Here is a 14050-nt window from a genome sequence, read left to right as displayed (position 1 = left end):
TCCACTCTGTAGAGTGGGCAATCATAATGAAGCAGTTGGTTTTATTTTGTGGATTCAAGCTGCTCTTCATATTTTTGGCCACCAGATGTCACCAGAGAGGACTGTGTTGAAAAGCTTCGAGTAATGAACCGTTTTTCAATACAAGCTTCAGAAAGCTTCATTTGGCCATCACTAGAAAACAATGTTAGGATGGTGGAGCGGACAGGGGTGTTTGTAGATGGTGAGTGTAACTGGTATTTTGATTACTTAGCTGGAATAGAGTTTGGCTTTGAGGGACAAGCGGTGAGTATCCAGGTAAGTTAATGGTATGAGCTGGTTGACCTGATTTCCGCTGTGTCCGAGAGAGTAAGAGATGGCTGGAGGGCAGGCAGGTAAAGATCCGAGAGGTTTCCAGATTGGAGAGATTGTCCGAGAGAAGCTGGAGCTTAAGGTAAGTGACATAGAGAGTCCAGGTGAGTTGAGGTAGTTGAAAAACTGGCAGTGAAGGAGAGTCAATGTGGAGCTTAAATCCTCAATCTGATTACCCAGAATGAGCTACAGGTGTGTTGGACTGCAGGAGAGACAATGGCCCCAGTGTTGGATCGGGCACAGCCAACTCTGCTTCTCTGGCTGGAAACAACAGGGGTTGGTAGCCTAGAGAAACTTCAAACGGAGGTAAACCAGTTGAAGCAGAGACATAGTAATTGTGTGAATATTTAACCCATAGTAGGTGTGTAGACCAGGAAGCTGGATTATGATTAATGACACAACAGTGGGTTGTTTCTAATTCTTGATTGAGTCTTTCTGTTTGACCATTTGTTTGAGGGTCAGGACTGAGATTTACCTGATTGGAGGATAAATGTGCAGCGTACCTGTGGCTGTTGTCTAGCCTGATCAAAACCACCTAATTTAACCTAAAGATTTATCAGCACACAACACTTCTCGCAGGAGAGAAAGGAGGCATGAATGGCATTTGCCACCCTGTAATTGACTTAGCTAGCCATGTAAGAAACAGAGAGTGAGCAGAAAAGAGTGAGGGCAATAGAGAAAGCCAGAGAGAAAAGGCAGTGGCGAGCGAGTAGCCCATCCGGCTACACTAGCTAGGGTCCGAAGCAGAACCTTTCAAAAAGTTCAGCAGGTACTATTATTTACATGTTCTTTTAATATGTCTTTAAATATGTTTTCCCAGTCCTGTGAGGACAGACTTTGAAATCCAAAGAAAAAGTAATGAAGCAAATCAATTAAATAGCCAAAATAACTTAAAGAAAGTTCAGTAAATGTTGACAAACTATTAGTAGAAGAGTAAAAGAAAAAAGTAATATGAATAATATTAAGCCATTACGATTAATATTAAAAAAAAAAGCTTGATCCTAATGATTGGGAAGCAGTATATTAGAGGGATTTTATGTACATAGATGGATACCTAGAAACCTGTTGATACATGTCATCTAATATTCTCTCATTCAAACAGGCAAGAAAATAATAATGAATGAAGAGGTTGAACATTTGGTTCTGACATTGTCATCTTAGGATCACAAATAACTGATGAAAGTTCTGTGATTGCTAGTTTTTATTAGGCCAAAAGCTTTACAAGAATAATTGTCAAACAATAATGAGCCTAAAGGGAAATTTTTGTTATGTTTTAATACAAACAGCCAGAGCAGAACAGACCCAAAATAAAGACTTCTCATTAGAAACCGAAGTCCCCATTCTTTAAATCAGAAAATAATTCACAGTTCCCATTTGCATAAAATATTTAATTGACTAAATTTATCTTGTGTCTCCCAAATTTACAACTAAATTTAAACACTGTAAACTTCAGCTCAAACATAACCACCACGATTTGATGCTCACATACAAATTAGAATAGATACAACAGAGACAAGCAATACTTATAACAGCACCGCTTATATTATGATTATTATATAACAATGATGATTATATGATCATTATTTAACTTTCACATACTTTATTCTTCAAATTTAAAAGACAAATTCACTTAATCAATAATATTTTATTTTATTATTTTTTTTCATGGGAAATCAACATAAACTATCTACACTCTGTGTGTCATCATGAACAAACTGTATATTTCGTGTAGGTAAACAAAAACTGTCCTATTCAGAATAGAATAATTACAGTTAACCACAACACTTTAATCTTTCCCAAGAATGATGCGAAAAAGTTTGATACGTTTACACAACGACTCAGTGAACCTATACTGCTGCAGTGTTACTCCCTTTTTGCGTGCTTCCTCCACCTCTTTAAACATGGCGTCTGTGTAGTGCGTGCCCTTATTTACTGACACCATTTTGTCGATCTTCTTGATGAGCTCCACCAACTGCTTTCTGTCTCTGCTAGTGTTGTCAAAGACGTGGTACCTGTTTCCACAGCTTTGGATGATGCGTTTAAGCCCTGGCTCAGCATCACGTACATACTGCTCTATGGTTATGCTTCCAAGATCACCACCACGGGTGAAGAGCACAATCATGTACTTGTTTGCCTCGGGGCCAAACAGCTCCTGCAGGGCTTCCACTGAGTTTTTTTCTTCTCTCGTGAATCGGCCGATTTGGATGACCAACAAGAACACGTGAGGACCGGGACAGGAGACTTCAACACATTTGACGATTTCACTTTTGATGAACTCATCTGATTTTGAAGTGTCCAGGATCCCTGGTGTGTCTACAACACTAATTACTCTCTTCCCCCACTGTACCCAAGCTTTTTGACAGAACTCAGTCACTGATGCAGATAAAGGGCAAGATCTGAAACGCTCATATCCCAGGATGGTGTTCCCAACAGCACTCTTGCCCACACCAGTTTTTCCAATCGTCACAATCCTCAAATCAGGACCTGAAACAGAATTCACTAACTCGATTTAACCCATGTACATAAGAGTTTTACAAGAACCAAAGTGAAACTGAGAAATTTTGACATTTTTCAAAGGAAAGTAATTAAACACACAATGATTAATAATAAGTCTTACCTGCTGGAACTAAAGCCATGTTTTCTCTTCACTGTTGTCACTGCACAGGTGAGAGATGAATGCTAAAACTGCTCTGCAACAAGTTGCTTTTTATAGCTCAACAGATGACACGCCTCCTGCAGTATTATACAGTCGGAGAACAGCAGTCTGCAGGCTTTAGACAGAGTCACACAGAGTTTTGCTTCAACAGACTGAACAACTTCCACTTAATGTAAGTTGTGCTTGTACATTTATTTGCTTTGTAGCAATAAAAAAACAATTTAAAATCAGTATTTAGAGAAAATGATTCTGATTTTTCTGATTTCAGACAAGTTATTTTAACATTTGTGATGATAAATCTCTTTGTTAACAATAGATTTAAGATTTATGTGAATCATCTGAAAACAACTGAGCTGGCATTGTCATTTAAACCCACAGGTTTTTCGTTTAAATCCTGCATCATGGGAAGCTTTTTCAGCATAGTCAGAAGCAACGACACTAAAGACAGACAACCGGTGGCACTGAGGTAAAGCTAAAGTTGAGCACTTTTGATTCAGCTTCAGCATATAAATTAAATTGTGAGCGTAGTCTCTTTACATGGGGTACATATATGCTATGAAATAGTTTATAAATGTAGCTTATAGAGATACTCTGAAATGTTTGCATACTATTATAGTAATAATTTTTAATGAAACAACAACCAGCTTCCTGATGAAGTTGTATTTCTTCTATATCTAACTTGTAGTTGGGACCGTGGATCACAATGTATATTAAGACCGCACACTAATGAGGCAAAGACAGGTAAACCACAATCACTTTTAAGTACTATATAAAGCACATATTAGTGGGTTATTCAGTCAATCAGCATTGTTTAGATGATTTCTCAAACAAAGAGCACTTAATGAAAAACACTGCAATAAAGATTCACTAATGATAACCGCATTCTTTTGTATTTTAATAGTACTGTACAAGATTACATTGATTACTTTTTTTAATGTAGCATAATAAGTTTTTTCACTTACATTATTATTGGTATACATTTATGCAGGACGACACACTGGCACCACAGTGAACCTTGTTCTTTTGGGAATGGCTGGGACTGGAAAGAGTGCCAGTGGGAACACCATCCTTGGACAGAAACACTTTGTTTCTAGACCCAGTTCAACGGCGGTCACCACAAATTGCCAGGCTGTACAAACTGAGATCAGTGGTGTAGACGTAAATGTGATTGATACCCCAGATATGTTTGATGATGACATTGCTCCATCAGTTAGGGGCAAACATGTGAAAAGGTGCAAACAACTCTGTGAGTCAGGACCATGTGTGTTTGTACTTGTGATGCATGTGAGCAGATTTACAGATGGTGAGAGAGACATAATGGAAAAGTTAGAAAAAGCTTTTGGGAGGGAAGTTAGAGGACGAACAATCATCCTGTTCACCCGAGGAAACGACTTGCAGCAGGCAGGAATGGGCTTGGAGGATTTTCTTCATTCTTGCCAACCTGATCTGAAGAAAATGGTTGAAAAGTGTGGAAACAGGTGTGTTCTCTTTGAGAACAACAAATCAGGTCCTGATCAGGTTGAAAAACTAATGAATTTGGTAAACGCAATACTCAAAGACCAGAAGAACTTATAACTTAAAGTGTTTGGAAAAGGTTTTTTTTAACTTTTATGTAAAGATAGAGCATTGAGTTAGTCCGTATCTTGAAGAGGTACATCGGGGGGGCTCCTTGGATGAGGGTGGCTAGTGAGAATGGCCGAAACACCCAATGAATCAAAGGTACACTACTGACAATGTGTCCCAAATGTTAGTATGATAATTTGGATCAGATCTCTAATCCCTAAACCCCCCTTGACCAAGGGAAAAATGGCAGATTAGCTTGGGTAAAAGAAGGAAAGTTGAGGCACACAACGATGTGCTGCTGGTAAAGTTTCTGAGCTGCTTTTCCTCATAACAGCCATCCCCCAATATTTTCTCCATTTAAAGCAATGCATTGTCAGGGATTGTAACATCTAGTCCTTTTACTGAATCATATGAATTACCATACAGACAAGAAGAGAAGAATGACCTTTTATGGTTTTCTATGGAGTTTTGTCAAATGAGGCAATGAAAGCTTGTTAACCTTTGTAAACTGGAAAAACAAATTCAATAAAGCTAAAATTTTCGTGTCCCGTTGTTCTTTTCCAGGATTCAATCCAATTCAGTTTTATTAATATTATAAGGCAGTGGTTCCCAAACTTTTTTGCTAAATATTGGTAAAATCTGGGAACTAAATGGGCCCCAACTGGGCAAAGTACACAGAAACCAACCTGGGCCCCACCTCTCAAGTTTTTTGTGGCTACCATGTGGGTACCACATAGGCTAAAAAGTGGGTTTAAAGTGGGATTGTCCGCGGGTTCCATAATGGCCCTGTTTTATAAGCCCATCTCTGTGTTATATTGGTAAAATCTGGGAACTAAATGGGCCCCAACTAGGCAAAGTACACAGAAACCCACCCAGGACGAGCAGGCCGGACCGGATGTGCAGGACCAGACGGCATGGAGACCTGAGGCGCAGACGAAGCTAGACGGAGTGAGGCAGGACCAGGCGACGCTGAAGGCGAAGACACGGAGGCTGAAGCAGAGGCTGCCGCTGTAGCTGAAGCTGGACCCGGCGAAGCAGAAGCTGTAGCTGAAGCTGGACCAGGCGACGCAGAAGCCGAAGACTCGGAGGCTGGACCAGGCGACGCAGAAGCCGAAGACTCGGAGGCTGGACCAGGCGACGCGGCGAAGACTCGGAGGCCGGACCAGACGAGGGCGAAGACTCGGAGGCCGGACTAGACGAGGGCGAAGACTCGGAGGCTGGACCAGACGAGGGTGGCGCTGCAGGCGACGGCGTGGGAGCCGCAGGTGGTGGTGCTGCAGGCGATGGTGCTGCAGGCGACGGCGCTGCAGGCGACGGCGCTGCAGGCGACGGCGCTGCAGGCGACGGCGTGGGAGCCGCAGGTGGTGGCGCTGCAAGTGACGGCGTGGGAGCCGCAGGTGGCGGCGCTGTAGGCGACGGCGCTGCAGGCGACGGCGCTGCAGGCGACGGCGTGGGAACCGCAGGTTGTGGAGCTGCAGGCGACGGCGTGGGAGCCGCAGGTGGTAGCGCTGCAGGTGAGGCAGGTTGCTGGACGGGCCCCTCGGACCCTCCAGTGGGAGCAGGGGGCTGGACGGGCCCCTCGGACCCTCCAGCGGGAACAGACGGCTGAAGCGGTCCCTCGGACCCTCCAGCGGGAACAGACGGCTGAAGCGGTCCCTCGGACCCTCCAGCAGGACCAGGTTGCAGAACAGATGATTGAGGAGAGGAGTGACGGTGGCGTCGTTTCCTTCTGGACGAGGGAACTGGAACTGGTGGAGAAACGGAGACCTCCTCAACATCCGACCACATGGCTGCCAGGAAAAAGGCAGGCAAACGGACAGGTGAACCAGGTCCTGGCTGGCGCGTGGGGGGAGAGAAAGTCCGTGGCAGTGTAGAGGCAGGTGGGGAGTGTGTGTCTGGCTGAAGCAGCGATGGGGGAGATTTAGTGAGTGAGAGAGCAAGCTCACCAGCCCTGACTTGTTCTCTCCAGGCAGTTATGGTGTTCTCCGACTTAGTGTCCTTAGCAAACTGAGAAAGCCGAGGGTTATGCCGAATGATGGCATCCACTGCACTCAGCCCGACTGCCATGGTCCTCAAATCTGGGGACTCGGCAATGCGGTCGAAAATACAAAAATAAACTTACACAGACTGGCAAACGGACAGGACACACAGCAAGATGAGAGTAGATCGCGACACGGACACAGAGAAACACAGGGCTTAACATATTTGCTGATTATATTGTTTATGTATAAGAAAGGGCCAGGTTTGAGTTTGAACTAAGCGTACTGACGGGAAACTGCATGCTTTTGCAGAGCACAGGAGCAGAAAGTGAAACTAAGTAGGGTGTTTGATCGAAACTTAAAGTGTGTGTGACGTCTAGATGAAGTATATAAATAACTAAGATTCCTGTTTTTGCTTCAGACTTTGGCTGGCATGTCTGTGTGCCTGCTCAGTCTCCATATTCCGGAATATGTAAAATTAAAGATCATTTCTTGAGCTTTGACCACTTTGAGCCGTGTCTTTCTTTGCCGTGAAGAATACAAAGAACTGGATTTAATACTAGCGACTTCAACCACGAGAATTTCAAGACAGTTCTCCCCAAATTCCATCAGCACGTGAACTTCCCAACCAGGGGAGAGAACTGCCTGGATAAAGCTTACACCAATGTGAACGGGGTGCACGTACTGTTTATAAGGTTGGGGAAACAAGCAGTCAGCTGACACTGAAGAAGACACTTGGATGAGTGATGAAACATTTCTCCCACTGAAAACGCTACATCCAGATGAACAGAATCAACTTTTTCAGATTTCCTTATCTGGATGATTGAGCATGCATCAAGAGGCATTCAACATTAATTTGCCCATTTTTTGTATGAATTTGTTAATTTGTTACATTTTACAGATCCTCACAAAGCGAGAAAGTTTTTTTAATTTGACCAATTCAGTAAAACAATTTAAAATGAACACATTTTAACCAGTATTTAGAGAACCTGTATTGTCTACCAGTTGGAGGCTTTAAATATCATTTTATATTCTAACCCATTTGCATTGTTACAGAAAACATCTGCTTTATTGGTCTTATGTGACACCTGAGGTTATATTGCCTGTTATTCTAACAGCCCGATCACCGTGTCAATCAGCTTTTCCACTTCCTGTGAACTTGACCTGCTGTTCTCAAAGAGAACACACCTGTTTCCACACTTTTCAACTATTTCCCTCAGACCAGGTTGGCAGGAATGCAGGAAATCCTTCAAGATCATTTTTGCCTGCTGCAGGTCGTCTCCCCGTGTGAACAGGATTTGTCTTTAACTTCTCTCCCAAAAGCTTTTTCTAACTTTTCCATGATGTCTCTCTCACAATCTGTAAATCTGCTCACATGCATCACGAGTACATACACACAGGGTTCTGACTCACAGAGCTGTTTACACTTTTTTACATGTTTGTCTGTGACTGATGCTTCAATGTCATCATCAAAGATGTCTGGGCTATCAATCACACGTACATGTAAGTCATTCATCTCAGTTTCTGCCACCTGGAATTCTGTGGTGACCGGCTTTGAACTGGGTTTAGACATGAAGCTCTTCTTTCCGAGGATGGTGTTTCCACTTGCACTCTTTCCAGTTCCAGCCATTCCCAGTAGAACAAGTTTTACTGTGGTACCAGTGTGTTTCCTGTATTGATGTATGGCAATAATGATTTGATAGTAATCAGTTGTTATGCTATACAATAGATAAATAAATAAATGTGAAGCTGCATTTAATCATAGTAACTTGGCTAGCATCAGTAGAACTTTCTTGCCATATTTTGCTTTCTGTAAGTTCAAAGCACTGGTCTTACTTTTTAAACACTTCTTGGGGTCAGTGAAGGAATCTTTGCCATGACTGCCACCTGAATTAAAGGTCATATAAAACTTACTACTTCAGTTAAACAATCCACCTTCACTGAACACTTCACCTTTTAATATATTAGTAAGATACTGATACTGTGAAAGATGGGGTTTACCTGTCTTTGGCATGTTTGACATAGTTTGTAATCCATGGCCGCTGCTAGAATTGAGTAAACAAGTCAGATTCTCCTTATAAAATACATTTCCAAAATATTCCAGAGTAACATTGTAAACTGTTAAAAAGAAGGTTCTTTAAATCTGGTTTCCATGAAGTTAACTCTGACAATCAGTCAGTCTCTACTTTCAGTTTTACCTGTTATCTGTTGACTCAGGTCGTCTGTGTTTAGCCAGTTTGTACAACTACTATTTCAACTTTATATGTTTAAGCTTTAGTTATTCAATTGATCAAGTATATTGAACAGATTTGACTGGTTTCCAATCTACTCAATATTTTTAGGTGTAAAAATCAGTTTTAGTTTTTAGAGTGTTGGCTGTTTGGCTTGGATGTGTGTGCGAGGAAGGAATTCGCTGTGAGGAGTGAGTGGAGCTGGTCCCCTGGAATCCTGGAAGTCATTAACATATGCTTCCAAAAGGAGTTTCAGAAATGTTTTTTATACTGAATAATTCCTGAACATTTATGTAGGTTCACTGTAAAACTGTTCAAAAGTTTTACTCCACAAATAAGATAAAATGTTTAACTATGTTTGTGCATTAACAGTCTTCAGCTTTAACTTTCCCTCTCTATCAAAAACATCCCCTGTACATGTCCTGGTAACATATTATATCTGGCTTTATATATAATTCATGTAGTTTTATATTATAAGAGGTCCATCAACTTCAAGATGGTTTACTTCCAAAGTAAAATGTTAGTGTGGTCTCTAAATGAAACTGGATTAATGCTCCTGATTGTTTTTTTCTGAAGTGTACTTAATGGTTGAAGCGAAGTTTTCTATGTATTACCACACAGTACTGAATAATAAAAGTGAACACTAAAGTACAAGGAGTGATTTATAATGTAAAAGATGTTTCGCTTTACTTGACTTGTACTAAGAGGACTTAAAATGAGATTCTTCCTGAGTTTTTCTAACAGCACAGCAGCTGCTGTTAGCCCTAACCCCTGTATCTGCTCCCAAACCAACAAAAACAGAAGCCAAAAATCGCCAAAAAATCTTTAAATATAAAAAAAAAAATCAAAAGGAAAGAACAATATAGTATAGCTCCAAAAAGTTGATTCTGTTCATCTGGACGTAGTGTTTTCAGTGGGAGAAATGTTTCATCACTCATCTAAGTGACTTCTTCAGTCTCAGCCGACTGCTTGTTTCCGCAGCCTTATAAACTGTGATTCTATTGGCTCAAATGTTTAAAAAGAGGTGTCAATCATGCAAATTGTAGCCAAAGTTACAGCCCCTCAGAGTTTAAAGCTCCAGAGGCCATTTAAAGGCTCCGTGCGCAGGGCAGAAAGGGCCAGCTGTGGCTAATTCTTATATTCAAAAAACAAGCTTTTTTAGACATGTTAATGAAATTAAATAATTTCTGCTGTTCAACACCTAAAAAAATGCAACTCATATATGGTGCCCAGTGTGCTGAAATTGTACATGGCTGGACAATGCCTGAATATTTATTTATTAAATGTGCTGTAATTTGACTGTTTGACTTTAGAAACATAAATCTTTGCACAGATGATGTTTATGTGTTGATTACAGAATTTTTGATTAAAAGGTGAACTAAAGCATGTTTTTAAAAGGGTTATATGCTAAATAAACAAATATATTAGGCGATGAAAAAAATCTACTTAGTTTTTCTGTGTTCTAGACTCAGTAACTTTGACACAGTAACATCTGCTGAAATTTTTACACCACTGATGAAATCTCAAGTGTTATCTTTATTTTGATTTCAGGATTGTTTACACAGAGTTTGTAATTGCAGAGAAACACTCCATTCATTTTGAGCATGTAATTTTCAAGCAGGAAGCTCAGAAAGCCATTTGGGGCTTAGCTGGATGAACTAGTTTTTCAGGATGTTTCTAATATTAGAGATATTGTTCAAATGGAGCAACAACTCATATGTGAACTGAAGAACAAGATTCTTTACAGTGTTGCTGGGTGTGAATGCCAGCTGTGTGACAGGCAGAGGTGGACTGAAGAAACAAGAGAGGTGAACTAAAGGCGGTTTTATTTAACTTCTGATTGGAGTTACAAAAATAACTCCAATCAGAAGACAAGGAAAACCAAATCTATGAATCTTCAGGGAAAACACACTGTTTAGGTTTATTTGTATGTCAGAGAAAATACTTTTAGACTATAATAACATCAGAATATCACACTTCTTAACCTGGGGCATGACAGCACGGCCTCCCATCAGAAGAAACTGTTGACTTAAAGAATAAAAGAAAAATGTCAGCTAAAATTTAATTTCATCACGTTCATTCATGTATGTATCACCTTTAAACCTAAAGTGCTTTCACATCATAATTCTGCAAAAGCTGCCAAAGAGGAAAGTTGGAAGTCATTTCATAACAACCATATTAGTGAGTTAAATCTGTGTCTTATTAGGTGGAGGAGCACAATGAGTTTGTAGCACCAATTCCTTACTTTGAGTTGTATTTCTGTCCACATGGAGGTGGGTAAAAACACATAAACACAACAATGAAGAACAAACATAACAAACATGAACAGAAAACTGTCTTAGAAACACAGAAAAGTGAAACAAAGGACAGCGTGAACATCAACTGAACAGAACTTTTTGCTTTTCTCCATCAAAGCATTTCATTGACAAAAGTGTTACTTTACAGACCGTCCTGAATATTTGCAGTTCATTGTTAGCTCATTAACACGAGTGAATGAAAACATTTTGGGTGTAACCCACAGGTCTTACAGGTATTTTCACAACACTATCCAACCTTTTGTGATATTTCTTTCAGTCTCATGGCAACATGAGACGAGATGTTGGTGATAGGAGAGCAGGGTTGGGTCAGCTGTAGAAAGATAAGAGCCGACCTGACTGAGATCAAATGCACACATTGAGTTGGTTGTTTGACTCTCACGAGATAACGTCTTCTGTCCAAACAGAATGATCACATCACTGTCCAACTTTCTGTTATATTTATTTCAGTCTCATGCCAGCATGTTTGTTTCTCTCTAAGAAGACTCACGAGATAATCTTCTCATATGGTGATAGGAGAGCAGGGTTGGGTCAACTGTTAAAATAGCAGAGCCGATCTGAATAAGTTGTTTAGTGACAGGCTTATTATGTCCAACAAAAACAAAGAAATGCTTTTTTTTTTTTGCTTTTTTTTTTTTTTGCCAGTCCCGTTTGACTCTTTTGCCATCAGAATTGTTGTCTAAAGGCAAAGAAAGATGCCCAACGGATTTACTTGTCAAGAAATGAAATGCTTTTCTAATGAAAAGTGAAAGCTGTTGTCCCAGGTTACTCCTGTCACAGCCTGGCTGAGGCAGACTGTACGTGATGTGAAAAAGGACTCGAATGCAGACCAAAAACAGAATGTGAAACGTGACGTGGATTAACAGAAAACGAGCAGTTTATTAAGGCTGGCAAAATAAATACAAACAAAGGGCATGGGTGAAGCTGAACAATAACCTAAACTGGGTGAACCAAACCTTAAACATGGCGAACTGACACAGATACCTGAAGACACGACGTGGAGCAGACAACCTGACAAGGAATGACTGAAAACACACGGACTAAATACACACAGCAGGATCATGAGGGAAGTGGGAACACATGAGCTGACACACATGAACATAACGACATCACAAGGGGAGTGTAAAACTAAACACAGGAACACAGGACCTCTTCGAAGTCAAACAGGAAACACATTGACTGAACTCAAGACATGTAAACTTAACAGACTGGGAAGACAAAACATAGGGTCCTGAAACATGGGACAGAAAGGCACAGGGAACACAGCAGGTAACACAGGGAAGCCATCTCACAAAACATAAGAACTAAACTCTCGACAACCATAACTGAAACCTAGGGAAATGACAATAATTTAAACAGTACAACCAAGGACTTAGAACATAAACCATAATCTAAACTTACATGAACTCGAGATAACGTCTTCTGTCCAAACATTAAAATGATTTTCTAATGAAAAGTGAAAGCTGTGCCCCCCACATTACTTCCTTTGGGACAGCTATGTTAAGCTCAAAAGACCTAAATTGTCCCAAACTGTGTTTTGAGTATTCAGATGCAGAGTGTAATAACAGTAATTTAGATTTTTTTAAAAACAGCAAAGATTCTTGTAGATATGTTTTGAAGGAAGTTTTGAACTGAATTGAATTTGTTGCTTTCAAATATAACAGAAAAAACATGACTTTGATCATATGCGGTTCAAAAAAGATGAGATATTGTCACCTGTTCTGCTTTAATTTATTCATGAATGATCTTTCTAAGTCATTAAACAAGTAGATTACCGGCTATATGATGGATGAGTTAATAATTTGATGCATGCTGAGATTTTAGTTATTCGGTCCCGTTATAGTGCTGGCTCACAGCAGCTGATCAGGGTCTCAAGCTACAGTTTGCAATAAGATATTAAATTAAACTCTGAAAATAGTGTGACTGCTTTAGCTGAGGATGACTAGAACTTGTTTTTCTTTGTTTTATTTGGTGTTAATTATTGATTGTGTTAATTCATAACTGCAAGTGTTATTGTCCTTGTGCTTCGATTAATTTTACTTTTATATTTGAATACTTATAATATCTATTAAATTCTAATTATTTAGAATTTAAAAACAACTGTCTTGAACAACCTATTGTGTACTTGGATTAAAGTAATAAATAATTGGTTATAAATGTGTTATTATTTTGGAAACATTACATTAAAATGAAGTCCCTTCATTGACTGAGAGATTCTCCTCACAGGAGTGGGTGAGATTTAAAGAGCAGACCAGTGGTGGTCATGTCATCCACGAACTTCAGAGGTTTCATAGATGGTTCCCCTAAGGTTCTCATGGCTGTGTGCAGGCAGGCAGGGAAAAGGACCCAATACGCAAACTCGTGGAGACAGAACTTTAACTCAAAGTCCACTGCTTTGCACGCATGAATCAAAAATCAAAACTAGGAGGGCTGGAAACTGAACTGGAAACAAAATGAGAGTACACTTAACAGAAGACAACAAAGACAATAGGGACCGCGACAGGGGTAGTCTGATTAAAGTACTAAATAATTAAATATTAGTTATAGTTTTGTTATCTTTCAAAATAGGGGAAACATCTAACTGATATGTTAGTAAAGTCCCTTCACTGAATCAGAGATTCTGCTCACAAGAAAAGGTGAAACATATTCTAAGTTTAAAAAAAAACAAAAAAAACTTCCACAGCCAACTCTGAAGTGAAACAGTGGCAGCAACACATGCGCATCGGCTGAAATCAAACAATTAGTTTTGCTGATTAAAACATTCACACAGAACTTTGTGCTTTTCTCCATCACAACATTGGTTTGACCGAACATTTGACTGACAGAAATATTTCTTGACAGCAGCCCTTCCTCAGTAATTGTGGTTCATTGTTAGCTCATTAACACGAGTGAATGAAAACATTTTGGGTGTAACCCACAGGTCTTACAGGTATTTTCACAACACTATCCAACCTTTTG

General features: G+C 40.1%; 3 protein-coding genes across 4 annotated transcripts in view; 1 reads left to right on the top strand and 2 right to left on the bottom strand.

Annotated features, from left to right (window-relative positions):
* Positions 1–1244: 1244 nt before the first annotated feature.
* LOC102293968 (GTPase IMAP family member 7-like) lies at positions 1245–3022 on the bottom strand. The gene is made up of 2 exons (XM_042217043.1): positions 2966–3022; positions 1245–2832 (listed from the first exon to the last, which is right to left on the bottom strand). The coding sequence occupies exons 1-2, from the start codon at positions 2982–2984 to the stop codon at positions 2135–2137; spliced, it is 717 nt and encodes a 238-aa protein (XP_042072977.1). The 5' UTR covers positions 2985–3022; the 3' UTR covers positions 1245–2134.
* Positions 2435–4828, top strand: LOC102293186 (GTPase IMAP family member 7). Of its 2 annotated transcripts, XM_005952325.2 has the most exons (4): positions 2435–3176; positions 3383–3470; positions 3690–3745; positions 3993–4828. In XM_005952325.2, exons 2-4 carry the CDS (start codon positions 3406–3408, stop codon positions 4577–4579), a joined length of 708 nt encoding a protein of 235 aa, XP_005952387.1. In that variant the 5' UTR covers positions 2435–3176; positions 3383–3405; the 3' UTR covers positions 4580–4828. The 2 variants fall into 2 exon arrangements, with proteins under 2 accessions (XP_005952387.1, XP_042072978.1); XM_042217044.1 differs by lacking the exon at positions 2435–3176 and having other exon boundaries at positions 3364–3470.
* A 2818-nt stretch (positions 4829–7646) lies between these two features.
* Positions 7647–14050, bottom strand: part of LOC102293681 (GTPase IMAP family member 1-like) — a 12750-nt gene continuing 6346 nt past the window's right edge. The window contains 2 exon segments of the mRNA XM_042217042.1: positions 7647–7846; positions 7849–8216. Coding sequence (XP_042072976.1) covers positions 7653–7846; positions 7849–8216 — 562 coding nt within the window. The 3' untranslated portion in view covers positions 7647–7652.

This window comes from Haplochromis burtoni, unplaced genomic scaffold (assembly GCF_018398535.1).
Source record: "Haplochromis burtoni strain Fernald_Lab_line unplaced genomic scaffold, NCSU_Asbu1 Contig_1550, whole genome shotgun sequence".
Classification (NCBI taxonomy): Eukaryota; Metazoa; Chordata; class Actinopteri; order Cichliformes; family Cichlidae; genus Haplochromis; species Haplochromis burtoni.
The sequence above is the reverse complement of the archived record's forward strand: the minus strand, read 5'-3'. Positions and strand labels throughout refer to the sequence as shown.